Source organism: Phoenix dactylifera, chromosome 12, assembly GCF_051530095.1.
Source record: "Phoenix dactylifera cultivar Ajwa chromosome 12, Ajwa_hap1_PhDact_Kaust_v1.1, whole genome shotgun sequence".
Classification (NCBI taxonomy): domain Eukaryota; kingdom Viridiplantae; phylum Streptophyta; class Magnoliopsida; order Arecales; family Arecaceae; genus Phoenix; species Phoenix dactylifera.
The window spans coordinates 6,312,968-6,340,929 of NC_143201.1; the positions used below are offsets into that span (position 1 = coordinate 6,312,968).

The 27,962-nt window shown below is 38.8% G+C and overlaps 1 protein-coding gene across 1 annotated transcript; it reads right to left on the reverse strand.

The window, feature by feature from the left end:
• Positions 1 to 133: 133 nt before the first annotated feature.
• LOC103712338 (ARM REPEAT PROTEIN INTERACTING WITH ABF2-like) lies at positions 134 to 26,898 on the reverse strand. Its single transcript, XM_088708747.2, has 19 exons — positions 26,550 to 26,898; positions 26,108 to 26,277; positions 16,287 to 16,459; positions 16,082 to 16,202; positions 15,918 to 15,992; positions 9,271 to 9,365; positions 7,813 to 7,888; positions 7,573 to 7,680; positions 5,137 to 5,265; positions 4,909 to 4,977; positions 4,745 to 4,804; positions 4,505 to 4,628; positions 4,229 to 4,368; positions 2,563 to 2,626; positions 2,337 to 2,416; positions 943 to 1,007; positions 748 to 865; positions 548 to 672; positions 134 to 403 (listed from the first exon to the last, which is right to left on the reverse strand). The coding sequence occupies exons 1-19, from the start codon at positions 26,824 to 26,826 to the stop codon at positions 316 to 318; spliced, it is 2,157 nt and encodes a 718-aa protein (XP_088564873.1). The 5' UTR covers positions 26,827 to 26,898; the 3' UTR covers positions 134 to 315.
• Between the last annotated feature and the right edge of the window lie 1,064 nt (positions 26,899 to 27,962).

The window sequence follows — 27,962 nt, forward strand, 5'->3', positions numbered from 1 at the left end:
CCATCAAGAACCGCCCACCCACCCAACACAAGACAGACATTTGCAAGGAAATCCTCACCCTAAATACCAGAGTCTCGCATCTTCAGTAATATTAAATAGTCTGAACTACCAAAAACCATAACGTTAGAACACATTTCTAATAAGATTGGGCATATTAAGCATTATTGGCGAAAATCCAACATGAGCGCGATCAATGAGTAGCATTAATGAGAATGGCTGGTTCAAATGGTTAATGCTCCATTACCCTACCACAGAGGTTCCAACTATACAGTCCTCAGTAACAGGTACTGGTTGATGGATGTCAGCAAAGAACATTCATGGTCCGGTACTCCTGTTTGGCCGAAGTGCTTTAGAGAAGTAGCTGCGAATCTCTGGGATTATCCGCTGGATCAGATGAGAATGCCTGCAGAATCCATCAAGTCAGAACAAGCCCAATAAGCACTTCATTTGTTTCCCGATCATATTCCATCTTATATTAAATCCAGAAGAAGGGTCAGAGTTAGGAATTTTCTGGCTATATCAATGAATAATTAATGATGGAAGATACCCTGGCTTGATGATGATCTTGTCGAATTGCTCTAAAATATACAAGACACAGGTGTGCCTCAATGACATGGCATTGAAAGCCTCTGACAATTCATACATACTTGAGATGTTGTCCAGGTTCACGTCCTGCAAATGAAGAGTTTTCATATGATATTTATATGGCCTCAAACTAGTAAATGACTCAAAATAGTTATTATCCACCTGTGCAATGGCATATTCACATAGCCGCTTAAGGCCCTCTAGAAGATATTGATCAGCAGCTCTAAGGAGATCTTGTGCAATATCTGTTGTAACCTCAACTGATCCAGTATATATGAATCTGTGAAAGAATAGCTGAAATGTCAGACCTTACAACCAAAGCATTCACAAAAGCAGCAAAGAGAAACGTGCACCAACCTCATCATCAACTCGAATACTTCCCATCTTATGTTTGGAATCTCGATGTCCCTTGCATCCTTCTCCTATAATGATTTAAAAAGGAAGGGTATTTTGATCAGCTCCTAGTAAATAATATTAAAAGGACAATGTGCAATACTTTTGAAATGAAGATCCTTCATTTACGTGATAAAAACTGGACTAGCTATCATTATTATGGCAAAGATGGATAGCCAGCTGCTAAGCTGTAGTCCAAACGCCTTCAATGCTCTTCTTTTTACTCCCTAAATATGGGAAGAGGGAGTTTTTTCTTAATGCCTATATGAATAAACCTCCTTGTTATTTATCTCTTAAATTCTTCCACACACACATCAGTGCCATTTTACCTGCAATACTTGTGTACACATACGCATGATGTCTCAGCATTTTATAAATAATATGCAAATCATTCAATTTAGAAAAAATTCAAGATTTTTCTTTCAAACAGATGTTAAAGGTAACATAACAATCTGGTCAACCCAAACATCTTAGTTCGAGCCAATAAAGAATGTGTGGAGCAAGGTCAGCCATACCGCCCGATACAGAGCGTACCGTACTATACCGGAAGAAAATCGGTACGAAACATATGTTCAAGTTAGTACAAGCCCTGTACTGAGGCGTGCCGAGGTGTATACTGGTCTGTACTGAAGCATACCGAGATAAAAAGTAAGAAAATGAGTGAGAGATCCATTTCGGCAGAGGTGGACCATACCGTAACGATAGGTACTGATACGGTACCTTGTACCAAGATTGCGGACCTTGGTGTGGAGAATTTTATTCTCTCTTCCAATTAAAAGATACAAAAAATAAGAACCTAGGAAATTTAAAATGGCTTTGGTTTCAGAGAAGAATGCTATCTTTGGTGATCTAAGATTAGGTAATATCTGATTTTAATCAGTACTTGTTTTACTGTACAAAAGCCGAGTCCACAAGTATATCGAAACAAGTCATTATTTTTTTCTGATTGATCAGCTCAATTTAAACGTTATGAACTGATTTTGAACCATATAAATAAAATCAAGTATCACGTGATTTTGAAAACATCAAAAGCAACAAATGGTTCTGATGACATCTCATTTTAGCAGATTGACTGATTTGTTACACGCATCTTCTTTGATACAGGCTATATGTATAATGATTAACATGCAATAGTTTAATATATTTTTTCAAAGTACATGTTATTTGTATAATTAAAAATATTCTGAATGCTATGTAGTTCTTCCGCGATGCTTATTCTCAAAATACTTTTTTCTTTTTTTTAAAAAAAAAGCTTTGCTGGTATAGAGCAGATCAGCTTATGTTGATTGTAAGGCAGGTGTGAGTTCAGGGCCAGATAGGATGGTAAAATGAACAAGGTTAAATATGAATTTCCTCACCCTGTATCCACCATCAAACATTGCACGAAATGCATCTGAAGAAGCAAGCAAGGCAATTCTGTGTGCATAGAAACGCTTGCCTGGAAGAAAAAGGATTATCAAATCATACTGTGTTGGAATGTCAACTAATGAAACCTCTAGAGAAAATTACTTTGTTATGATAAAAAGATTGTTAGAGATCCTCTGTGAACAAAAAAAATTGTTTACCAAAGGAATAAATTACAACCTTGGACAAGAAAGGTGACATCTGACAGTGTGGAATTGTTCACAAACTGCTCACCAAGATATACCTGCAAAAACACCCATCTGATTTTTCCAACAAAAAACAAACAGTTGAAGAGCATGCGTAAAGAGGTTGAACGCACAGGCACTATGATATTTCCATGAATTATAATAGAACTGTTAGCGCCTATAGGATCAAGCATACATATCCTCTCTCACTTGTTCTCACTCTCTCTCTCTCACACACACACACACATACACACAAAGTTTCCTTCAATTTTTATTTTTCAAAATTTGTCAAAATTGCAAGTGTTGGACTTAATTTATTTTTTAAAAAAGAGTAACTTGCATTGGCATGATCTAGCAAAAGTCCTCCTGAACAAACTCAAGCTGGCTTGTATGGACTTAAACTATTTTGGACTAGATGGTTGAACGCTGTTATGGTCAAGTTCTCTTGCGAATTCTCCAATATGATTCCGGGGAGAAACACTACCAGCTATGGCTGGTAAAAATATAAAACAGAAATAGTGTACTAGAAGTAATCAGATTTCTGCTCAATAAAGCTTCAAAAGTTTGGATTGTATCTCAAGAATTGGACACACCATCCTTCATTTTCTCAAGACAAACCATAAAAACAGCACTATGACATGCCAACAGTAGAGAGCCAATTTCAGAAATTGGAATTATTATGTTTGCATGCTGATTAATATTTGCAATGCAGACAAATTATAGAGGTTGCTCCATTGTGAAGGTGAGCTTTGGCACAATAGTAAGGTTGCTCTATTGTGACTTGGAGATCACGGGTTCAAATCACATAAATAGCCTCTCCGAGAGGTAAGGCTTTATACATTTAGCCCTCCCCAGACCCCGCAATGGTTGGAGCCTCGTGCATTAGGCCGCCCTTTTTAGTGTAGACAAATTATATCTAATTTGTTGGACATTATTCAGGCTTGGAGTGAGAAAGAGGAAGTGCTAGGGAGAGGGGAGTTTCTCCACTAGAAAGTCCTTGGAGAGCATAATCTAATAAAATAACGTAAATGATGTTTCAGGTATAATGAACAATTCCTTTCTTTTTAAGGATTACATGATCCTGGGCTTTCCTAATTACAACACTTCTGTACCCTCTGCTACGTCCTTCTCACCTCAATTAAAGGATGGGGATTATCCAGTGAGCAAGTTACACATCATTTCAAACAGCCAGAAAACTAACTGTAACATTAGAATAACAGAAACTGTAAACAAGCAACTACAGTAATTAATTGATATTTCTGTACAAAGCAAAAAAAAAAAAAGGAGTAAAAAGTGAACAAATACAATTAGTACAAGTCCAAAATAACATGAAATATTTAGCACATTTAATCAGTTGAAATAAGATAAATACACATGTTGCTTAAAATTTACTTAAAGGCTTAGATTGATTGAACAACAATACTTCTGCTTGATCAACGTCAAACATGGATGCAAGGACTTCAAGTTTTACGACTAAGTTGAGAACAGAAACAGCATTTCTAACAAAAGACAATTTTTTTTAAAATTTAATCTTAAATTTAGCAATTTAGTCCAAGATAATTGTACTGTTTTTAAGCCTTTCATCTACTCATGCTTATGAAACACAACTAAGTGGCCAACCTGATCAAGATTGACATTAAATATTTTCTAATTTGCAAAACCTGTGGTGTTGGGGATGGAGGGGCTGCATCCATGGGAGAGAGCGACATGGCTTTGTTAGCCAACTTGTACAGTGCAACGGAACCATCCTGCTGCTGCTTTAAATTTGCAGAGCCCAGAAGATCAAGGAGCAAATCAAGCCCTACATTTATAATTTATTACTGAAGCAAACTAGACACATTCAAACAAAACAAAACAAAAACAAAAACAAGAACACAAGAACAGCAAAATAAATCATGTGGAAAGCTCTTCAGATGATCACAGGCAAGAGATGGTACCATTGTTATCAATGAAAATGGTTCTTTGGTCCTCAGGGGAACCAAGGTGAGCAAGAGCCAAAGCAATTCGTCTTTGAACAGCCTTCTCTCCAACACGCATCAGATATAGCAAATGCTTCAATACCTTCAAAACAAAAGGAAGGTACAACATGGTAAGATTGAATGTCAATGGACTTCATCACTTAAAAGGTAGACTTTCATGAATGTGAATCTGCAGAATACTACAGAGAAAAAACTCACTCGTCCATGAATCTTCTCCTCCAATCTTCTCAGTGTCTTGGCTACACAATCTTTGGTTGCCTGTCATTGAACTTCTGTGAACCTCAAGAAATCTTGGCTCCATAAAATGATTAGAACTTCAAAACAGATGCACCAATGTAACAACAATGCTATATTCAAAATACCTGGACAATAAATTCTCCATCTTGTAACTTCTGAGCACCTCCCACCTTGACAAAATCTGAGACATTATCCTACAAAAGGAGAAAGAGTAAACCTATCTCCAGCTATATGTGCACAATATTGAGGGGAAACATTAAAAGGATTATATTTTGGGAAATCAAAGGAGACTGCTAATGAAGCCAAACACCGATTGTCAACTTATAATCATTGACCATTTAACACAAATATACCTCATTGTCTGCAATTCCATAAAGTGCAAATGCAGCGTTATGCTGTAGAGAGCCATTCTTTGAGTCAAGAAGCTTTAGCAAAGGCACTAAACCACCATTGTAAGCAATCCCAGCTTGGTTGTGTGAGTCCTAGAAAAGAAATTGATTGTTATGATGAATTGTAACTAATAATGATCATACATAAGGATGTAGCAAGTTCTACCGGAACATATAATGAGTAAGTAATTACTGAGATGAAGAAGGGAAAAATCGATCTGAGCATCCAAATTGAGAATCTAGCAAAATGACAATGGTCCTCGTTCAAAGCACAATTTTAAGAGCATTTCCAAGGAGCAGAAAGTATGAATTAAGATGTCAAAATTATATGCGTAACAATAAAAATCACTATACAAAAATAATGCAAATCTTATCATATGCCATTGAGAGGTAACAAAACACAAGGATCGACATAATAAAAGCAAAACCTAAGATTAAAAAAAAGATGAAAACCTACAATAATAAAACCAGTAAAGATGGCCAATATATTGGTTTTCTTCAAATAGAATCAGGTTTTCCTCCTAAAACACACTTGAAACTTGAGAGCATATGATGCAAATTGGAGACAATTCACCAATAAGAAAAGAGAGAGGAGTTCCACTAAACCAAATACAAACAATTATAACAAGCCAGAATCCCTTGTCCATAGCATGCATAGGCAACACATGGATATGCAGTGTATATACTATCTACTCCCCAGTAAACCACAGTACTCCAAAGCATTTCTTACTTTTCAAACATGTCACAAATCTTTAACCAAAAGTACTTGGTAAATTTGGAAGCCATTTCTATCCAGAGTATTTATAACAAGTTCATGAGCATCCCAATTGGTTAGATCTACTGGATCCATCCATAAAATGACATGGACATTGAGAAGAACAACAAAATAGAAAATGGTAGTATAAACTTCATGATGATGCAGGCCATGGCACAGCTCAAAGCTTCATGATTTGAGCAGTTGATAATGTACTTCTTACTATCTTCAGATGGGAATATCAAGACACACAAGCCTTGTAACAGATTATTGATATCTAACATCACAATCTTGACCATGTAAATGCAGGCTCGAAGCTCCTATCAGTCAAGACTCTGTAAATGGTGATGTCTCCCAATAATGGACTCCTATGTGAACCCATTATAGTGAAATAAAGGTCATTATTTTCCCTGTCAAGCTTTCCAGTGGATTTTTCTGGAAAACAATAATAGCAATAATGATGGTTGTTATTAGCAGTTAGCAGTTATGATGGAAAATAAAGTACAATAAAAAAAAACCAACAGTATGTATGTAATTATGCCATTGTTCACATATTAAATTATAGCACGCCGTACCGTACCGAACCAAATCGTATGGAGCGCTCAGTACAACAAACCGGCTCCATACTGCACCATATCAATATAGTAATAGCTTGGCACCAGTAGGGGGTCTGGTGCTAAGACGGCATACGTTGTATTAAACATCTTTTTTTTTTTAAATTGGCTATATTGAAAGTCTTACAACAATTATTTTAATTGGATGGACAATCAAATTACCAAACAAGTCATTTTTTCCTATTATATGATGGCAGTTATTATGGGTGGCTAAATAATAACCATTAAAAGAAATACAATCTTGTGTCAAACAAAGTAGACGAGTTGCATGATTGGGAGCAATGAACAGTTGACAAGCAGGCAAACTACTTGTATGGACGTGCAGTGTTGATTAGAAGATAATCAAGTGGACAAAGCATCAATCATTTAGAGCTTTAACATATCATCAATGGTGCGTGCATCATGAAAGTGCACATGGCCTAAATCAGAGGTACACTTCTGACAATAATACTTGGACACCATGCTCAAGGTAGGAAAAATAGCAAACGGTTCGCAGAGATATCTCATGGGAAATCTGAAATTTTGAATGTGCTAGACTGAGAATAAGGTCAACAACAACCTTGTGATATATAATTCCTATTTTATGAAATTTGTTGAACTGATTATTGACTTGTCAAATTAATGTTATATTCTAAATTTGATAGCTATAAGTTTTAAAAATAGTATCTGAAAGAATGAATTATGGTGTCTTAATGAAAAAGTAAAAAGGATCAATTATTAATCATACTTTACATAAGGTTTTGTTCTTCTTTATTCAAAAACCCAATGAGGAGATCGCAGCTAAGAATAGCAAAACAATCACGCATATAAAAAGCTCATAATCAAAATGTCAAGAATAACTTGATCAGGATGAAAGTAAATGGCAAACCAAACAGCTGACAAAAAGTATACTAGTGAGGCTTCATAATATAATCAGTGCCAGCAAATGGTGATAAGGATAACCCATTTAAAATGTACAAGACATCAAGAAATCGATGTCATTGGAAAATTATGAAAAGTAAGACAGGTTGTAGGGTAAAACAGATGTAAAACCTGGGCCAGCCTTCCAAGAGCAAAGGCAGACATTTCCTTAAGTTGTATATCTGGAGACTGAAGCATTTCAATAAGAGGCTGGACTGCCCCCCTCTGTACAATGTGCACCTGCAGGGATTTCAAATTTTCAGAATTAAATTAAGAACCTAAGAAACAAATGTTGGCCTAAATCATATAGGTCTTTGCATAGATCAAAGACAAGCAAAACAAAAAAAAAGGAAGCGGCAAGTAACACGTCACCTTGCAATCTGAATCAGCTGAAGCAAATTGCCCCAGTAACAAAGCTGCCTCCCTTTGGCTCTCTGTACAGCATGAACTGTCATTCAAGATTATGTTAGACCAAAAACTAATTGCTTGATTCTACAAAAAAAATAATGCATTCAAAAATTGATGAATCAACTCCAGATATGTTATACATTGGATTAAGAACAATTGCAACTAAATAAACTCTTTACACAACTGATTAAGAAGAAAGCTCATAACTTAGATGAGAAAGAGAGACCATAGGTCTACCAAGAGGTGAGCACCAGTACATTTATCATCAATTGTCATGAGAGTATTTTCAGGATTCCAGTCTCAGACTAGGATTATCTCGAAACAGATTATGGACTGGATTATATGCTTAGACTGTAAATTAAATTCCTAACAAGCTATAAAGTATTTTCAATATTAAAGTAATAATAGTTTTTCTACTCATATATTAGAAGCTACAGCATTTTATTTAGAAACCTTCAAGTGGTCAGATTCGCATGGAAACCAACCATAGAGCCTGTTCTGTTGTTCTACAAGTGATTCACCCATATCACAATAAATGCTTAAGAGCCTATTAAGAACCATTCAAAAACACTAGGATCACATATCAACCATTAATCTATAAAAGGTCTAATTTCTTTTTTTCCTAATCTTCAAAGAAGAATAAAATTTATCTGTGCTCTCTCTTCCTTTATCAAAAGATGGCACAACTTCATGTTTTAGGTGAGACCCAGCTTTGAGATTTGTCCCACTGTTTTAATGGTGTATATGATCAAGTCTCCTCCCCCATTCTATAACTCTCCAAAGTCAAATCCTCATTGAGATTGAGGTTTGAAATCCGGAGCTCACCATACCATAGCAGCACTCTATTGACTTCTATGAACATGGAAGTATTGTCCGGTTCAGCAAAATGGGAACTGACATGGAAGACATCCCATATCTCCTACCATACCAGTATATGAGTTGTAGAGCAGCATATTGAAAGGCTTAAAACCTTGACTAAGATTCAACAAACAAAAATTAGTTGTCATCATGATGGTGCAAAAAATCACAACAATTTAGTTTCAAGATTCCAGTGTTTCTGAATGTTGTAAATAAACAGCCGTGCTGGCATAATAAACTTAAAAAAGACTTCTAGTAGCAAAAGTTATATTCAACAAAAAAACAAAGAGACATCCAAAACTGAAGATTGCATGAATGCCTGAGTAATTTTCAAGCATCCTATGGATTATGCCTCAACAAATACTGCCTTAAATTTTCAAGAAGCCACAACTCATATAAAAGAAAACCCAATTAGCGAATGACAGAATACAAACGATAATCAGCATTCATGCATAAGAAATAAATAAATTAACATATTGGACACGTTTCATGAGAAATCTAGATACTGCAACAATTTTCCACCTATTTATTAAAGAATGCTGAATCTTTAAAATCTAGAAGTACCTTAATAATCCAATCACAGGCTGCAAAGCTCCTGCAAGAAGAACTTCTTTCTTTATGTTCGGGGATGAGTGGACTAGATTCCCGATAACTCCTACCTAACAAATCAAGATGAGAAGATCAGATCATATGTGTGATACTTAAAGGGAATATCCAATCTTGGACAAAAGAAGATACATATAACTGATGCAAATTTTCTACAGTATATTGTACATGCACATTCAAGAGATATCAATTCATGGTATACTTGTGTTATGCGAGGAATTATGATGTATTTTACAAATGTGCAAATCTGTATTAGGTATTTTCCAACAGCCACTCCAGTTTCGCTGTATCAGACCAAGAATTGTCTTCCTACAGTTTAAGTATTGCAATTTTTCAACAGTCATTCATGTTCTATGTATCAGCATTGATTAATTGTCTTCCCTCACTCATTACAGTAACTCACCATGACAAATTTGCACATCCATTATCAATCTCCAACTTCTCATGCAATCACATCATCAATGTCTATGGAACGGCATGGTCCAGTGACAAACAGCACATATTGGATGGCACAAGTGAGACATGTATTGCATCTCATTAGAATTTATTTTTGGTTCCAGTATTCAAGTATAGATCATCAAATCATCCAAGGAATAGACGGTGTCATGATTCCCTTTGGTTTCTAGCGAATGCAGCTATCATACACATATGCCTTCAACTCAAGAATCAGTTTGCTTAACAATTTCCTTAATGACCTTTTAAAATGATGTTACCTGTTCGTTTATAGTAAACTTACCATGAAAGAAACTATTTATCATAGTTATCATGATTTTATGATTTAGATCATATGTTCAGGATCAAAACGGCTATTGGTGATCCAGCTGATCCCCGGATCAGGATCAATTTGTATCTGGATCTCATGATCTGAAGTGTGTATTGTAAGATCCAGATCCAGTTCATGGTTATGACATATTTAAGCAATCAGAATCCCACTTTAGATCCGTTGATTTCTTTGACCTTTATACTATAAAGTAAACCTTATAGCTATATTTTCATTTCATTTCTACAACTGTTGACAATTTGACTCATTTCCTACAATCTTCTGCCACAAAAAAAAAAGAGTTGATGCATTTGGAGGGGAAAGAAATCATGATTTTTGGTTGGGTAGTAAATTGGCTTTTTGTTTGAAGGACAGCAAAAACATTATCAGATGTTGTATGATGTTCAACTAGTAGATAAGGGAGAAATGTTTGTTCCGCAAATATCCATATCAAATCTAATAATGATGGTGGTGATGATGACAACATGATGTGTATCATTTTCATTATATTAAAGAATTTTAAAAATAAAGTAAGATACTAATGGAGTCATATGGCGGAATATAGCTAAACAGAATAATTAAACATAGTATTTGCTTCTTGGACATGATATATATCTCATAAGGTATACTTCTCAACTCCTTATATGGTAGTTGCTTACTCATTATTCATTCAGATTACAATCCAATCATGCTTCTTTCTTGTTACTCTTGTACTAATGGTTAGAAGAAATTCAGAAAGATTCTTACAGCTGACAATCCGATCCAATCCCCTGTATGATTTACAATGATCACATTCTCGGCAATATTGTTATTTGTGTCATTTTTATTCAATTGTCTCATTTCAAGGTTGGAAACAACTGATTTAACCTTGACTACAACTTCATCGGGCTTCTTCCCAACATATATCCTTCTATGCAACTGTTAATGAGAATTTTCCTCAAACTAGATCCATATCATGTTATTTTCCTCTCCTTTGGCCACTCAAGCTATAAGAAGCATCATATCTCATTTCTTTCCTACTGTTGGACCTGCAAACACTCGTATACTTGAACCTCCATACCTTTTGTTAGGGAGGCAAAGATTAATTATGGTTTTTGTTGGGGGAAAAACATGTCGCCACGCTTGCCCGAGCAGACCCGCCGAGCAGGGGCCGGTCGAGCAGGTCCCCTCCGAGCGGGGGCCGACCAAGCAGACCCGCCGAGCAGGGGCCGGTCGAGCAGGTCCCCCCCAAGCGGGGGCCGACCAAGCAGACCCGCCGAGCAGGGGCCGGTCGAGTAGGTCCCCTCCGAGCGGGGGCCGACCGAGCAGATCCCCTCCGACTGTAGACGATCGAGCAGACCCCCTTCGACCTGGAAGCACCTGAACAGCTCTACCAACCCAAAAACGCCCAACCTGCGTGCTGAGGTCACATCCCCCCGCAGCGCGACCGAAAAACTACGTGTTGCCTTCGTCAACAATTAATGTGTATGGGTCCTGCAGGCATCCTGTTCACTCAACCATCAAAGCGCATGGCACTTGCAGGCCCTCAGCCTACTCAACAATTAAAGCGCATGGCTCCCGTTGCCTACGGACATCAGCCTCTTACAGCAAACCTGCTTGGTTATGAATGATGGCACGACTCCACGACGACTCAAGAGCTTTGGCCTAATCTCCAACAGTAACAGCATTGATTCACACGATCGAGCATTAATTTCTACTGCATGCCCAATTGTACGACAGACCGTTTGCCCCGTCATATCACAGGTAACCCAGCCCCCTCTATAAAAGGGGAATTTCTCCATTTTAGGAGGGGGGCGGGAGATTGAGATTCTGACTATTGATTTCTACTTCCGCTCATACACTTGCCCCCTCTGACTTAAGCATCGGAGGGCCGGCGCCGGAAAAGCCCGGCCACCGGCTTCTTGCAGGTCCCTCGGAGGACGCCGCACATCGCTGGATCGCCGCCGTTCGCCAAGCCCTCCCGGAGCTCCTCCTCCTCAGCCGACGGCCGCCCTCGGGTCCAATTTCCAGCAACAGTTGGCGCTAGAGGAAGGGCCCGAGTCGCGACCATGAAGCTGAGAAGCAAGGGAGCTTCTAATGCCTCCCGACGTCCTCTGCCAAGCCCTGGACACTCTGTCCAGAACTCACCCCCTCCGGCCGATTCGACTCCCCAAGTTCGGCCGGAACAGTTTGATGCTCTGGTGCAGCAGGTTCAGGCCTTGGCCGCTGTTGTCCAAGACCTGCAGCCCAGGGGCATCCCGACAGCACCGTTCCCTCAAGCCCCGGTTCAGCCGGCGCCCCCTGTAAGTGGACCGCCCCTCCAAGGCCAAGATCCCCACGCCCAGGCATCCCCCTAGAGAGAACCCCCAGTGAGGGGTCCTGGTGATTGGCCGCAACCGTCAAAAGCCGAGTCAGTCCTAGGGCAACCTGCGCCGGAGCGGACCACCGCGGCGATCCCCCAGAGCGACGAGCTCGACAAGAAGGTCGAGAAGCTGAAGCGCCAGATCGAGGCGCTCCACGGCAGGAGGATGGGACGCGATGGCGACTTCGAATTTACCACAAGGTCCCCCTTCTCCCAGCAAATCGAGGATGAGCCGGTCCCGCCCAGGTTTAAGATGCCCCAGGTGGAGCCTTACAATGGCAAGACCAACCCCCTCGACCACCTGGAAAGCTATCGGGCCTTGATGGCCCTGCAGGGAGCCTCGGAGGCCATGCTTTGCAAAGCCTTTCCAGCAACACTCCGGGGAGCAGCTCGGCTTTGGTTTATCGGGCTGAAGCCTAGTACTGTCTCTTCCTTCAAGCAGCTTGGCAGGCAATTCGCCACCAATTTTGCTGCTAGCCGACCCCAGCGGCGGACCTCAGACTCCCTCCTTGACATAAAACAAAAGGAGGGAGAATCCCTCAGGAAATATTTGGACCGCTTCACCGCCGCAACATGGGAGGTCCGGGAGCTTGACCAGTCAATTGCCATATCGGCACTGAAGACTGGAGCCCGGTCTTACAGATTTCTCTTCTCCATCGAGAAGAATTTTTCTGTTGACCTCACTGAGATGCTGGTTCGGGCGCGGAAGTATGCGAAAGCCGAGGAAGCCGTCGCTTCTAGACGGAGCGGGGCCGAGCAGACCTCCAAAAAGCAGAAAAGGCGTCGTGAGGAGCGCGGCCGTCCCAGAAGCCCGTCTCCGCGCCGTGCCAAGAACCCGCCCCGTCTGAAGAATCCACCTCGGTTGCAGGGACCGCTTCGACCAAGGTCCCCGCCTCGGCCGAGATCTCCACCGCGGTCCCGCATACCCAACGGGAGGTACGAAAACTACACTCCCCTTACTGCTCCTCGGACTGAGATTCTTATGGAGATCGAGGGCCGGGATTATTTCCGACCTCCGCCCCCGAGGCGGGATCCCGGAGCCTGGCGCAATCCCCGAAAGTACTGCCGCTTCCACCGGGACTACGGCCATGATACGAAAGACTGCTTCCAGCTCCGGGACGAGATCGAGGCACTCATCCGCCGAGGAGTGCTCGATTGGTTCGTACGGAACCGGCGTGAAGAGAAAAGGCCAGCGGAGGATACCGCACAGCCCGAAGATCCAAATGCCAACAGACCCATCGCCGGCACCATTAACACCATCCGAGGCGGAACCTCGGTCGAAGGAGCTGCAGAGGAAGGAACCACCCCGAAGCGCCTGCGCGCCTCCGAAACTATCTCGTTCTCGGATGAGGACTTGGAGGGAGTTGAAACCCCCCATGACGATGCTGTGGTCTATGGTTGTGAACAAGTTTGATGTAAAACGTATCCTAGTTGATAATGGAAGCTCGGCGAATGTTTTGTATTTTGACGCCTATTCTAGAATGGGGATGATAAAGAAGCAATTACGGAGGATGAACGCCCCGCTGGTCGGATTTACTGGGGACTCAGTTCCGGTAGAGGGCGAGATCGATCTCCTGGTTACGGTCGGGCTCGCTCCCCGAGAAAGTACCGTGAGGATGGATTTTCTCGTAGTGCGTCTGCCCTCGGCCTATAACGCCAACCTCGGACGACCAGGGCTCAACGCTCTTCGAGCCGTGGTCTCAACCTGCCACCTGCTTATGCGGTTCCCCACCAGCCAAGGAGTCGGCGAAGTTCGTGGAGATCAGGCGGTAGCGAGGCGATGCTACATGGCGACCCACGAGGCAAAGCAACCAGCCAAAGTATCGGTTCCGACACCAGATGGCAAGCTCTCGGCCGAAACCTTAGAGGCACGGGTTGGCCCTCAGAAGAAGCAGGTAGAGCCTGGTGAGGGCTCCCGGAGGACGCCGCACATCGCTGGATCGCCGCCGTTCGCCAAGCCCTCCCGGAGCTCCTCCTCAGCCGACGGCCGCCCCCGGGTCCAATTTCCAGCAACAGTTTTAATCATGGGTGAAGGCTCCGCATTAGGAGTTCTTGCCTACATAAGACTACTGAATTTCAAGAACCATTATTCAAATGATGCACCCATGACGAAAAGCCCTATAGTCAAGGACCCCACTTGGATGAACTTCCTAATAGATGAAACCATAATGATGGAATCTTTGATTAGGCATCATAGTCCTTTTTCACTACATCCAAGGAACCTCATTTAATATATTGGCCTTCCAACAATTAATCTCTGAGTTAAGAGTACTTTGTTCTGCAAACTATATTTTATTCTAGCTAATCTAACCAACCAAGAAGTGTGCGATCTAGGTATACGACAGTTAGCCCCTGATTTTGTATTTAATAAAATAAGGTCACTTGTTCATTCTCCTAAGTTATGGTTTAATCTTCAAGTAATTACACTATCATAAAAGTCCGGCTCCTAATAGTTTTCTGATGATCATGTCAATCTACAATACTCCATTATGTGCAGCAACTCATACAAATTAAGAGTACCATGCGGCATACTCCAGTCTTGAAGCTTCAAGCACGACAGCACATCCATACTTCCAGAGCATTGTTTTTGTTGCAGTGAAAAAGGTCATTATCAAAACATGTAGATGACATGCATCTCCAAATATATTAAGACTAACTCGAGTGGCCTGACAAAGCACCACTAAATCTTATTGAGTTCCTGAACGAAAGGTGCAGCTTATGGCACCCAAAAATTTAGCATTTGTCAAAGATCCATCATTGCTTGTCATCATCAATGTTTACAATTACCCACCCTATAAAACTGACAAAAACTGTGTTTTAACCTAGAAAACCCTTAGGGTTTTTTGAGCATCCACATGGTCTTATTTGTTAGTTCAACAAAGCTCCATATCCCTAGTTTTAGCACCAAAATGATGCATCATGGAAATAGCTTCACCAAGCCAAAATGGTCAGCTCACCTCACTCAGCAGTCTTCATTTAACATGTTGTTTCTTATCTTATTACATTGATTCTTTTTGGGTCATATGCTTAAAAATATGATCCATTCACAGCAACATCTAAAATGTCACTCTCAAATGTACTCTAGAAATTTATTAATTAAATTATTCCACTTCATATGCACCACTCATTGAAAAGAATCTTGCTACTACTCCCACACCCAAATTCCTCATGCTTCCATCTTCTACTTCATCCGCATGTTTATTTTCTATATACTTTAAAATTTTACTCAAGTTTAACCTTAATCGTGTCGCATATGTGTCACTTTAGCGTTCTATCTATTTATGAGTTCCTAAATCGATAGTTATTTTGTAAAGTCAACAAGCATAAGAGGAGATATTTCATAAGAGCTCACTAGGTGCTTCCAAGTCATAGGATTTTCCTTTTAAACTCTAGTCTGAAATTCTTACATTCAATGGGGCAGGTGTGGGGGGCTTGAGCTATTAGTTTCCTTGCATTATTGCAACATTCATCTTATGTTATTCAGGCTAAAGAATAAAATCTCACCGCCTCATAGTGAATGGCAGCATCCTCAGATCGAAGCATTAGAATAAGTGTCGGAAGAGCATTACATTCCACAATCTGCAAAAAGAAATCAAAACAAAAACTAATGTTTATCAAAATGATATATGTATTCATCGTATAAGCACAATATCAAACAAGGCACTGACCTGTTTCTTGTTTTCATCATTTTTAAATGCTAATGTACGCAAGGCACCAGCAGCTGCTCTCTGTACCTTCAGATCCGTGGATTCCAGCAATTCAACAAGAGGTGGGATCCCACCTTCAAACCTAAATTAATATAAAATATACTACTGGAAAGAGAACAGTAATGGTAAATATTCAGCAGGCAAGAAGATGAACATGCGAGAATACCTAATGAATGTTTTGATACTGCTATTCTCATGAGCAAGATTAGTTATTGCATCAGCTGCCCTCCTAATCACACTATTAACTGCACGAGAGTTGGAACCTTTTCCACGCCTTCTTAAGAGATTCACAAGAAGATGCAGGGCACCAGCATCAACTATGAGCTGCTGATGTTCAGGCTGTTGCAACAATGAGCAAAGGCATTCAACAGTCAAATTCACATAATAGAATTTTCAAATATAACTCAAAAAACAAGAACATGGCAGCAATGGGGGAAAAAAGCACCAGACACTAATAATTTACTAGCACATATGAATTGTTGTGTTCACTGAAAATTGAGAGATAATGTTTTTCTTCTCATGCAAATTCCTTCTATTCAAAATAAATGCATATGGCAGAATTCTCATTGAACAAGAGAACAATAGAAAGCTAATACTATAATGTAAACCATCATTTCAAAGGAGGATATTAAAGTAGGACTCGTACCAATGATAAAGCTTTACCAATTAGACCGTGAAAGAAAAAACTGGAGATCAACAAGTAGGTGTATGACTACTGCAACAAGCAATCGGAAATCTCTTGGATTATTCAAAAGAAATTCAAGCAGATTTGAATGCAAGTTATGAAGAAAAGTATAGAAGATGCCATACATCCAACAGTGAAGAAAGTTTCAAATTCTTTAACTCAAGCAATTTTATGGATTTCTTCTTCTCCCTCTTCTTCTTCTTTGCCTGAGGAGAAGGGTTTGAATTTATTCTTCGAAAAATATAAATAGGCATGACATGTTACAACCGTACAGCATCACTGGAGGCATGTTGTTATACACAAATATGATGCCCTAGCAGTCTAAATTAGTTCCAGTTATTCACTCTTGGGAGCATTCTCCAAACATTTATATTTTTGGCTAAGATGAGATATTGACTAGCCAAAGTTTGTCTATGAAAAAGTTCTATTTATCAATGTCATTTGATGTAGCTAGAGCCCAAGATTTGTAACAACAAAGTACAAAGAAGATTACAGTAAGACATTGGAAAAGATTGTTACATTGAACAATATAAAAGAGGCGGCGTGGTGGCAGGACTAATAGGGGATTGGCTCCGGATGTAGGTAGGGTAAAATCTGCAGGGGTCATGCAAATACATAGGCCCCTTCCCTCCTGCCGAGTTGTTTAGAAGGCACTTTCTGTTCTACGGTATCAAGGCTTAAAGCAAGCTTCATAGGAGATACTCATTTGTGTTATGATTAAATCTATGACAAATCTGAGAAAGTCTTGTGCATCCTGAAGAACCATGAATATTTTATCAGGTCATACAATGCAATGATAAGGACCATTACCCAATTAGAGTCCCGGCAATCTAGGGTCCTGGGAGGGGCGCACTAGGGGCAAACCTAATCTTTGACATTTTTTTTTGCACAAAAAGACTGCCCCAAGGCTATAACCTGCGCCACTACGCCTGTCAGCCCAAGCCTTTTACCATTGCACCAAGCAATGGCCCCTAGTAAAACATGAATATCTTAAAATATAAACCACAATATAACTTCAAAAAAAACTAACAAAAGCAGCAAATAATTGTTATCGTACAAGCAAAGCACTAGAATGAACAAGAGCTAGGTATCTTAATAGTTGCATGTCAATGACTATCACTCATTATTGCATTCTATTATTTCACATAATAGCATACTCATACTGTGTGTGATAAAAAGTATATTTAGTAGTTCCTAGACCAAATCTTTTCTTAATGAAAGTTTTGTAAATCAAGGATTCCTTTTATATACTGACTATGATGATAATCCTTGCTTCTGGAGTTGTAAAATGTACAAATATGTATGCCTTCAGGAATGTCTAAGAGCCAGACACATACCAGTCCAAAAACTACAATGTATAGTTCAAATTGCATAAGCTCGTCACTGTAAATTATCCAATGTAGACCAGATTTATAGAGAGAGAGAGAGTTTTACATTATCTACATGTTTTGATTATTGATTAACATGTGTGTGCATGTTTTGGCAGTTAATTGCCAATCATCAACAGAAATGGCTGAAGTACATTAGACATATACATGGTTACTGTTCTGTTCAACATAACAAGCCAATAAAGTAGTCATATTATTAAAACACTGCAGAAGCATAATAGCTTACATTGGTAAAACTCATACAAAACTTACATACACATATCACGGCCATGATAACACTGGATATGAATTTCTAATATGTCATCAAGACTCCATGTCACATTTTCCCACAAAATAACCTTGAATCAAAATACATCCCTACCATATCTATCTCAAGTCTCCTTTTCCATCATCTCACAAACATCCAAAATTAGAAGACTGAAAAAGATATGGTGCCTCAATATAGATGCCAGGATATCTGACCAAGATTTTGTCAACTATTTCTTTTGTACGTTTTTATGATAAGTAAGGGCCAATTGGGTACTGCTTTTATTTTCTTTAAAAAAAATCAAAAAAAAATGATCTGAACTGAATAAATATGTATCATGAAACCAGTTTTGTTTTTTCTAATTGTTTGTAACATCTTGAGAGCTTTTGGCAGCAAATATTTATTGCTTTCAAAAAAAGTAAAAATAAAAGCAACAAATGGCAGAAGTTCTGTGTAAACATTTTCTCCAGCTTTAATCACCATGTGGTATTTCACGAATTTGCAGGAAAAGAAAGCACAAAAACAACAACAATACCAATCAAGCCTCTACTTTTTTTAGTTCAATATATACAGTGCTCTTAAATCCTTTCCTCTCACAAGCATGCACATGCTGATTTGCTAGTGATCCATCAAATATGAGCTAAATTATTGATATAAATGTTACAAATGTCAAATCAAATGAAATGAGTAATTACTAAATCTATTTTTTAAAAGAAACAATTTTGAAACATTCCAATAATATTCCATCTATTACGGCTGTCACTGAAACCAACAGACCCAGATAAGAAAAGCACCTTTAGAATTTTTGGATGGGTACGGATCCAAAGATAGACCCACCAAGCATCTCGTGCCAGGTCTATGCCTAGTAAAAACTTACCTAACCTGATTCAAGCACCTTGCCTGATATGTATTATATGTAAATAATTATATATCTCCATTTTTATAACTTTGACAAATTAATAAAGTATATTGATAGAAGCTCACCTATCACCGCAGCCCCTTGGATCCTCAGGTTGTGCTCAAAAGGTCACCATCATTCCACCCCTGGCCATCAGACATTATCATCACATCTTTTGCCCCCTCATTCTCTCTAATTTTCACGTGCATATCTGTGCACTACCAGAACATGGATCCAATCCATATTTGACCAATAGACTTGACAAGTGCAATTTTTCATATCTACCTAGAGCCAATCCGATTCAGTTGCTGGATGGGTAAAGTTGGGTCAAAATTTTGACACCAAACCCTCAATTGGATCAGGGTTCAAGTGGTACTCCCATCTGACATGACACAATAGCATCCCTATTGTTTGTCACTATGTTCCCGATAAACTCTAACTTGAACAAGTTTCCATCTAGCATCCCCAAGGATCCAATTATTCAATTCCTAAAATCTCTCTTTAGATTAGATTCCTTAATAGCTAGAACCTAATCACTAGCTATCTCTCTTTCGATTTCTGGCTTCCTCCATTAATTGATATGCCTCAATTTCCTTTTCTATATTAAAATCCTTCTTAAAATCTCTCTTCAACCCACTTCCACCCCCTTCACTTCCTATTGGAGCCATCCATGTGTACAGACCACTTTCCGACCATCTCTCTCTCTCTCTCATGATTCTTTCCTTTCTTTGGCTTCCTGTACTACTCAGATCTCTTTAAGATATCTATATTTAGTGTGTTGCCATCCTTTGGATTTGGGGAAAAAATACATTTATTGAATGCACTCCTCTAATATATACCAGCATCATAGATGTGCTCCTAATTCTCTCACTCCTTTTCTTTAATAGAAAGCAGGGTAAGTCTATCTACAAGAGGTGCATCTACCAACTTATATAAAATAATGAGATATATCAATAACCAATGAAATCATATCCATCCATGAAGTATGTTGCTCATTATTTAACTTTATTTTGTTTATATTTTTGCTTTACAATTTCTTCTAATTTTGGATTTTCAGCTTCAGTTATGTTGCTTTGCAATTTCTTTTAGGTGCTTTACAATTTTCTACTTAATTCTATATTATGCCTTTTTTATTTTGATTAGTAATTTTTATTTTTTAATTAATTTCATCTTTGTATTCATTTTAAACTCATAAATGTTTTTAATGTGCAAATATAGTTTTGTAATGTTAATTATTATAGCAATTTACTTGAAACTACGAAGGCTTATTTTAATGTGAAGTCAATATAAATCTTGGATGATTATGATCGTAAATTCTATAAATTGATTCAAAATTGTCTATTTATTAAGATCAAGTATATACACTATATAGTCAAAATTGGTCTGTGCTAAAGAACGCACAATATAGCATATGTTATTGTGTTAATGATGATTATTTGTAAACTAGCCAGGTGGCATCAAAATATTGCATGATTTATGTACAATGCTGACATCTAATCAATCAATCTTTTCTTTCTTGCAGAAATATCATCGATAACAAACCCAACTCCTTTGAAAATGCCCATTAATATATGCAAGGTTGGTGTCTTTCCTCCCAACTGTTATTTCGTCCATCATAGTCATCCAATAAGGCTTGACCACAATGCTAGTGAAAGTACAAGACTACAAAATGTTATCATCTCATATGGATGTTTATGACGGACCAAGCAATTTCTTTGTTGTTTAGGGAAAAACTGTTAACTTCACAACATGCAGGCATATGTTATGTTCTACATCACTGCACACTAGGGAGATATTGGGTACTTATATAGGGCCAAGGAAACCAATAATAACCTTCTAGCTAGCATTTTTAGGTGAAATTCTGGAACTTTATAGAAGGCATCGGAGTGGAACCAACCCATAAACTATGTAGACTAGGTGACACTACAACACAAGCCCCTTTAGGCCAATCACAACCAATCATAGTCATTGTGATTGGTTTGATTAGATTTAAACCGTTAGCCTAGCAGGATGCAAATCTAGATTCAAGCAAGATGGAACATCCTCCAAACTAATTGACATTCTAAAAGTAAATCATATAATTATCATATGCCAGTTTACGATCTTAATAGATTGTATAGGTGAATTTTAACATACCATACTGAATATATTAGAAGACTTAAAAAGATTTGAGTTGCTAAAATACTCTATTGTTCTTTTGATTATAAAAAAAATCCAGATATTTATTACTAAGTACACTTCTTCATCTTTAATGTATGATGTCTTCTGGCACCCCACGAAAATTATCTTGGTCTGCCCTAAAGTACAAGCAATAATACAACTTACAAGTACATCTTGTAATACATAATAATCACGACATTAATTGTCAAGGATGTTGAAGCATAACTTACGCCAACTTGAAGATTATGTTGATGACTTTAATTTTAAAAAAAATGGACAAATAACCATGCTTGTAGAAAACAGATGTTTCTAAAATATGATTTTGACAATTTATAGCTGAAAGCTAAAGGCAAACCTTTTTATGTCAGGTAATCTTTATTAGATGGGTACAAGTAAGAGCACTAATTATCATGTGTGCTTGCTGTGTTGGATCTATCCGACCCCTCAAATCTTACAGGATAGGGAATTGAGAAAAAAGAAACCAAAATTTGGGTACAAGAGACATGAACTAGTACAAGTAACATGAACTAGTACATGGAAACTTTCTATGTATTAATGGAATGTTAGAACAAGATAAACACCATAGCATCAACCAAATAGTGGGAGTGTGGTTATCAACTCACATAAAAGACTCTTGTAGCTATGCTATGCTTAAAAACGACTCAAGAGGAAGAACAAAATCCTCACCACAAATTAAACTCTAGCCATAGAAGGGTTAACCACGCAATCATGTGACCCAATGGATGATTTCATCGCAAGAAATTGAGTGGCCCATACAACCAATTGCACTACCCCAATCTCTCTCTCCCCTTTTTCTCATCTTTCTACTTTCCCATTCCATCCTCCTAAAAAGCACTCACTCCCATAACAGTGAAAGCAATTCAATAAGCGACAACCAAAGAATGTTGGACAGAAAGCAACTGATGCATGTTGAATAGTGAGTGCAAACTGTTAGCTGGTCGGCAACAATTTAGCAACATTATTTTTATTGCACTCTCTCTCTCTCTCTATCAATTATGTATATGTTTATAAGATAAAATGGGCTCAAAGTCAGGTAAGCTCAAGTCAAGCTGTTTATGAGGATAAAAGTTGGGTGCGAAAACAGATCATGGACACCTAAGCATTTTCATTGCAAGTCACAGTTGGTAACTTCAGTTAAGCAGTTGTGTGTGAGCAAGTTTAGTTTGAACAGGGTGAAATAAACATCAAATCAAACTTAAATGTCTAGCTTAAAGTTACATAAATTTTCTTCACAAGTAGTAAGCATTAAAACTAATATAATAACATCTACAACCACAAGAAAATTGAAGATAGAAACACATCATGTAAAGTAAACAAAAATAAATTGTCGCAGGTTCAACATCTTATCTATTAATTTTATAGCTAACTTTGAAAACTTATATGATCAATATAGATTTTCATTTGAAGTGCCCACTTAAACAGATATGCAATGCTCAATGGCTCAACTGGTTCCCTTTAAAATTTAAATGGCTACCTACTCTAATTTCAAAAATTTAAAGAGTGAAGCAATGTTAAAGACTATAATCTTACAATTGATTTTTATGCTAACTTATATATGATTATGTAAATTATTGAATATATCTATTATATTATCTCAAAGGATCTAGTAGCCATGTTATGCTTTTGTTTATTTAACACTAATTCCTTCTAAGGTGCTGCATAACATTGAATTATTAATATACCTATGTTTGGCAATAGAAGAGAAAAGTGATCTCTTGCCTTAAACATACAACAATCCCTAGCCTTTATCCTCACTATATGAGACTATTTCTAGCAACACTGTTAATGGAGGTCTCATCCTCCATTCATCTAGTTGGTCGAATGTTGCACATACCTTCCTTATCTTCTTATTTCTTTATTAGTATTAATCATGTTCTCCTTATCCAAAAATGTCATCTATAACAATCAAGACTCCCTTTTCCTTACTATATCTGCTATTTACTTTTGTGAAATCTATAGCTGCAAATCTTATCTTCTCTAGTTTTTCGCCTAGCATTACTACTAAGATTATCTTCTCTAGTTTATGTCAATTGGCTATTTTAAAAAAAAACTTTGATATAGATTTCCTAACCTCTTAGCCTTTTGATAATCTGTCTAAACCCATAAAATCATTCAAATGCTCAAGAATTGGAGAGCACCTTAACAATCATTTAGCCAACCTGAAAACATTCACTACATATAACTTATCCATGCACATTCGGCAAGTGTTTTATAACATATCATTGAATACTTGAATTTAAGTATTTCTTTCAACATTTAGCAACCATGATGAATAAGAACATGCACTTTAATGCATATCATCTACTATTTGTTTACCAAGTAGACCATCATTGATTTTCCTTAATTTGTTCCATATCCTCATTCTTCAGCTAAACATAAATATTGTTAAAGGCTTCTCTTACTTCACTTCAGCCAAAAAAGAACATGAAGAAAGGATCAAGCCTATGGAGTAGTAATGTTATGGCATGAGGTGAGGTGCTAGGAAGAGACATATTGTGCATTGTTGTTTCCAAAGTCCATACAAGGTTTTAAGTTCCGGTGGGATGGGAGGTATTCTGTCTGTCCTATCCAAGGTTCACCATCTCGGTATCGGATCCCGTACCGGTGCCACACTAGCATAATGTCAGTACGGTACAGTACGTGGTTCTTTTCACGTACCGAGTGTCGATATGCCATTGGTACCGGTACCGATTAACCGATATTGTACGGTATGTCTGGTACTGTCCGGTTCAGTATGGTACGGCATACCATGGTCCTTCCTATTTTTGTAAGAAAACGAGACCGAAATGGGGGTGCGACTCCAAAACCCATCCATGTGGGGAAGAAGAAAAAAAGAAAAGAGAGAAAAAAAAAGAAAAAAGAAAAAAAAGGGAAAGAAAAAGATGAAAGAAAGGAAAGAGAAAGTAGGGGTGCAAATGGGTCGGATCGAGTCGGGTCATGAGTGACCCCACCCAATCCGGTTTCTTGTTCGAGTTCTAATTTTGGACCTAGAACCAACCCAATAGAAGATCGGATCGGATCGGGTTGGATCTACTGCTACAATTTTTAGCCCAACGAGATCGGGTCGGGTCCATATATAACCCGGACCAATCCAAAAAAATTCGGATCTGGTTCTGATCCAAGTTAGGTCAACTCATCCATGGCTTCAGAATTTGTTTGCACCCTCGCGGGCTACGACCCGGGGGCCCAAATAATTTTACAGATTCGTGTCAGATCGAGTTGGGTCGTAGGATTGAAAATCCAAAATTATCCAAATTAAATAGGTCAAGTCGGGTCGGATCGGGTCTGGATTCAGTAAACCTAGATCCGACATAAAAAATGAAACGGATCCAATTTTAAGTCCCAACCCGGCCCCACGGTCCTCCAAAACAGGTCGGGTCGGGTCTAAGCGGGTTAACCCGACCGATTTGCAGCCTTAAGAGAAAGAAGCAAAAAAAAGGAAGAAGCAAAAGAAGAGATAAGAAAAAGAAAGAAGAAGAAAGGGAAATAAAAGAAGGTAAGAAAAAAAAAGGAAGGAAAGACAGAAGAAAGGAAAGAAGGAAACGAAGGAAAGAAGGAAAAAAAAGAAAAAAAACAGAATGGAAAGGAAAGAAAAGAAGAAGAGGAAAGAGACGGAGGTACCTATGTAACTCTTGACCAACATTGACACTAGGACAGGGTGGGGCAGTGGAGCATCTCATTCTACGGAGCAACCAGAATATCCCCGTCCTACAGAATTTAAAACCTTGAGTCCATACATATTGGCACTCGAAGAATCCCAAAAAAAAAAAGATATCATGATAAAAGTGATCCTTTTGGTTGTTGCACAATCTTGACATCTATGGTTTCCCTGCCTCAAAATGACCTAGAGCAGCAAATATGATCATTTAAATTGACATTGGTGTTATATGCTTATACTTACCAAATTTAGTTTCAACCTCATTCTTTGTAGATTTCCAATAGTTTCCACAGTTATTTCATTCTCCATCTTATGGACATCTATTGTATTTTCTTTGACATTTAGAAATCAAACAATATCCCACCTTAGTTCCAAAACAACAATCAGAAAATATAAAATTTTTCATCTCACCTAGTTTATCTCAACTTCTTGAAGCTATTTATGGAGGTTTACAATTGTTTGTTTATGCCAACGAGACTATTATCCAGAAATCTGCTTCAAATGTTTAATATACTCAATATATGCTTATCATCCTCTTACATCTTTTAATACCCCATAAAGGCTGAGGATGCCATCGTCAAACCATTCAAGACAAGTTTTTCCAACAATTAACTCTAAAGAGCATACTCAGAAAACCACAAAACTCTAAAGAGCATACTCAGAAAACCACAAAAGCATTTGTGCTTCCTAAAAAAGGCAACTAGTCATTTTTTCCAACAATTAAAAATCTAAAAGTTATATAGCATGTAGATGTGGGCTAAACACCTTTCTAACCCTTTTTTGCAGCAAAATTGATTCATAAAGGTTTCAGCATATTCAACTTCTAACAGAACCTCGCACTTCACTAATTGTTGTTGTACAAACTACCCAAACTTGAAAACAGTAATCACATGCTTTTCTCTAATCTTTTATAGAACTTTTAGTCAATACCTTCACTGCAAGAAGACCAAGAGCAAATGCACTCCCCTTCTCAACCTCGTGCTGGAAGGGCAGCTCCCCACCTGCATTCCCTTCCCTTGGCCCCAGCAGCGTCGGCTCCTCCAGATGCATCACGAGCTCCGGCACCGCTCCCGCTTCCACGATCACATTTACCAGCTCCTCTGCCAAATTAGTCAACCAAAGTAGACCCTTTATAGATAAACAAAACACAAGAATTGATTTAAAAAAAGAAAAGAAAGACATAGGAAGAGTTCAAAATTAAGGAAAAAAATAGAAGACGGATTCTTTATAGATAAATAAAGCCCAAAATTGATTAAAAATAAAAAGAAAGACCTAGCAAGAGTTCAAGATCCTAGTTGAATCGCAAAGTTTAGAAAACAATGGAAGATGGAGAAGAGAAGAAGATTAGGGGTGAGGAGGGTTTTGGGCCCACCGTTCTTGGCGAGCTCGGCGAGGACGTGGGTGGCGCGCTTGGCGGCGGCGCGATCGGCGACGGTCCAGGAGAAGGAGTGCTGGAGGACCTCGACCTGGGCCCTCACCTCGCGAGTTAGGGCTTGCTGCGAGTGCTGGCAACAGATGTCCTCCCTCCCTCCCTCCGCCGCCGCCGCGGCCACCACCGCCGCCTCCTCCAGCTTCCTCTTCTGCCCCTTCCTCCGCTGTCCCGCCCCAGCTTGGTGCTGCCGTTGCCGCGGCTCCTGCTCCTCCTCCATTGCCCAAGAAGGGAGAGAGGTTGGGCCGAGGGTAAGCTTTGTACCGAACGGAAATCTAAAATTCCCAAACTGCCCTTAGTCCCTCCCCAAGAAATTCTTAAATTTTATGAAGTTCTAAATTTCGTATCGCGATTAGACGGGTGGGATTGGACGGAGGAGAATAAATTGACGGCAGATGATGCTTCGAGGCGGCGTGGGTGGTGGCGTCGCGCCCAAGCCCAGATACGGACTACTTTTGTTCATTGCGGTATGTGCGAGTCCTAGAACTACTTTAGTTCTTCCTCTTTTCTTTTTCTTTTTTTCACAAATTTTGCCATTCCTTTATCATATTATGTGGCACGGTTCATTTTTTTTTATTTTAATAAATTAATTATACAATTCCCGCACAAACACAACTAATAAAATTAGAAAATATAAGCTCACAGAATACTCGAGACAACTTCTCCTCTCATGACTATAGGATATTTTCTGAATAGTTAACCACATAAGCAGCCATCCAGTCGGCAACGCCGTTGGCCTCTCTAAATAAATGCTTGGCCTATAAGGCTCCACCATCTTTCATAACCATCTAAATGTTTCAAAGCAAAGAATGGTCCGAACTTGTTTCTCTCGACCCCTTTAGATCCAATTAATTTTGAATTTAGTTAGGGAGGCCACTAATTGTCGCACTAGCAAAGAAGCCACGCTACGCAGCGGATTGTAAAACAACTATGCTGAAGAAATAGTGATTAAATAGAACAGAGCTTACGGTTAACTTATACTTATTTGCCGTCTTTCGGAGCTTCTTTGCTTGAGCTAGGAAAAAGTGACGAAATATTTTAAATAAACATAAAAAAACAAAGTTCGATGACGTGGTTTTGGTTAAAGATGCGTTACCTTCTATCAGGCCTTTTTGCGGTTTGCCATGAATTTTGTGGCCACTGATGTCATTGAAGTGACAATTCCATCACAAAATTCTTTACCGCCATCGTCTCCTCGCAAAAGAGTACGCGCACGTTTTTCAGGAGTTTACATTGCAGCTTCTTTAGGAAGCTTTGACGAAAAGGCCCACCACCAGAACATGGACGTCAATTGCTCGAATCCAGTTCATCTTTTTGAAAGATTTTCATCATCCTGAAACTAGCGGTAAATTTAAA

Excerpts from the sequence above, each read along its gene's own strand:
- LOC103712338 (XM_088708747.2), bottom strand. The coding sequence starts at position 26,826 with ATGGAGGAGGAGCAGGAGCCGCGGCAACGGCAGCACCAAGCTGGGGCG. Across the intron at positions 4,978-5,136 it reads ATGGAATTGCAGACAATGAG|GATAATGTCTCAGATTTTGT; the intron begins GTATATTTGTGT and ends CTCCTTTTGTAG. Across the intron at positions 4,805-4,908 it reads ATGGAGAATTTATTGTCCAG|GCAACCAAAGATTGTGTAGC; the intron begins GTATTTTGAATA and ends GTTCAATGACAG.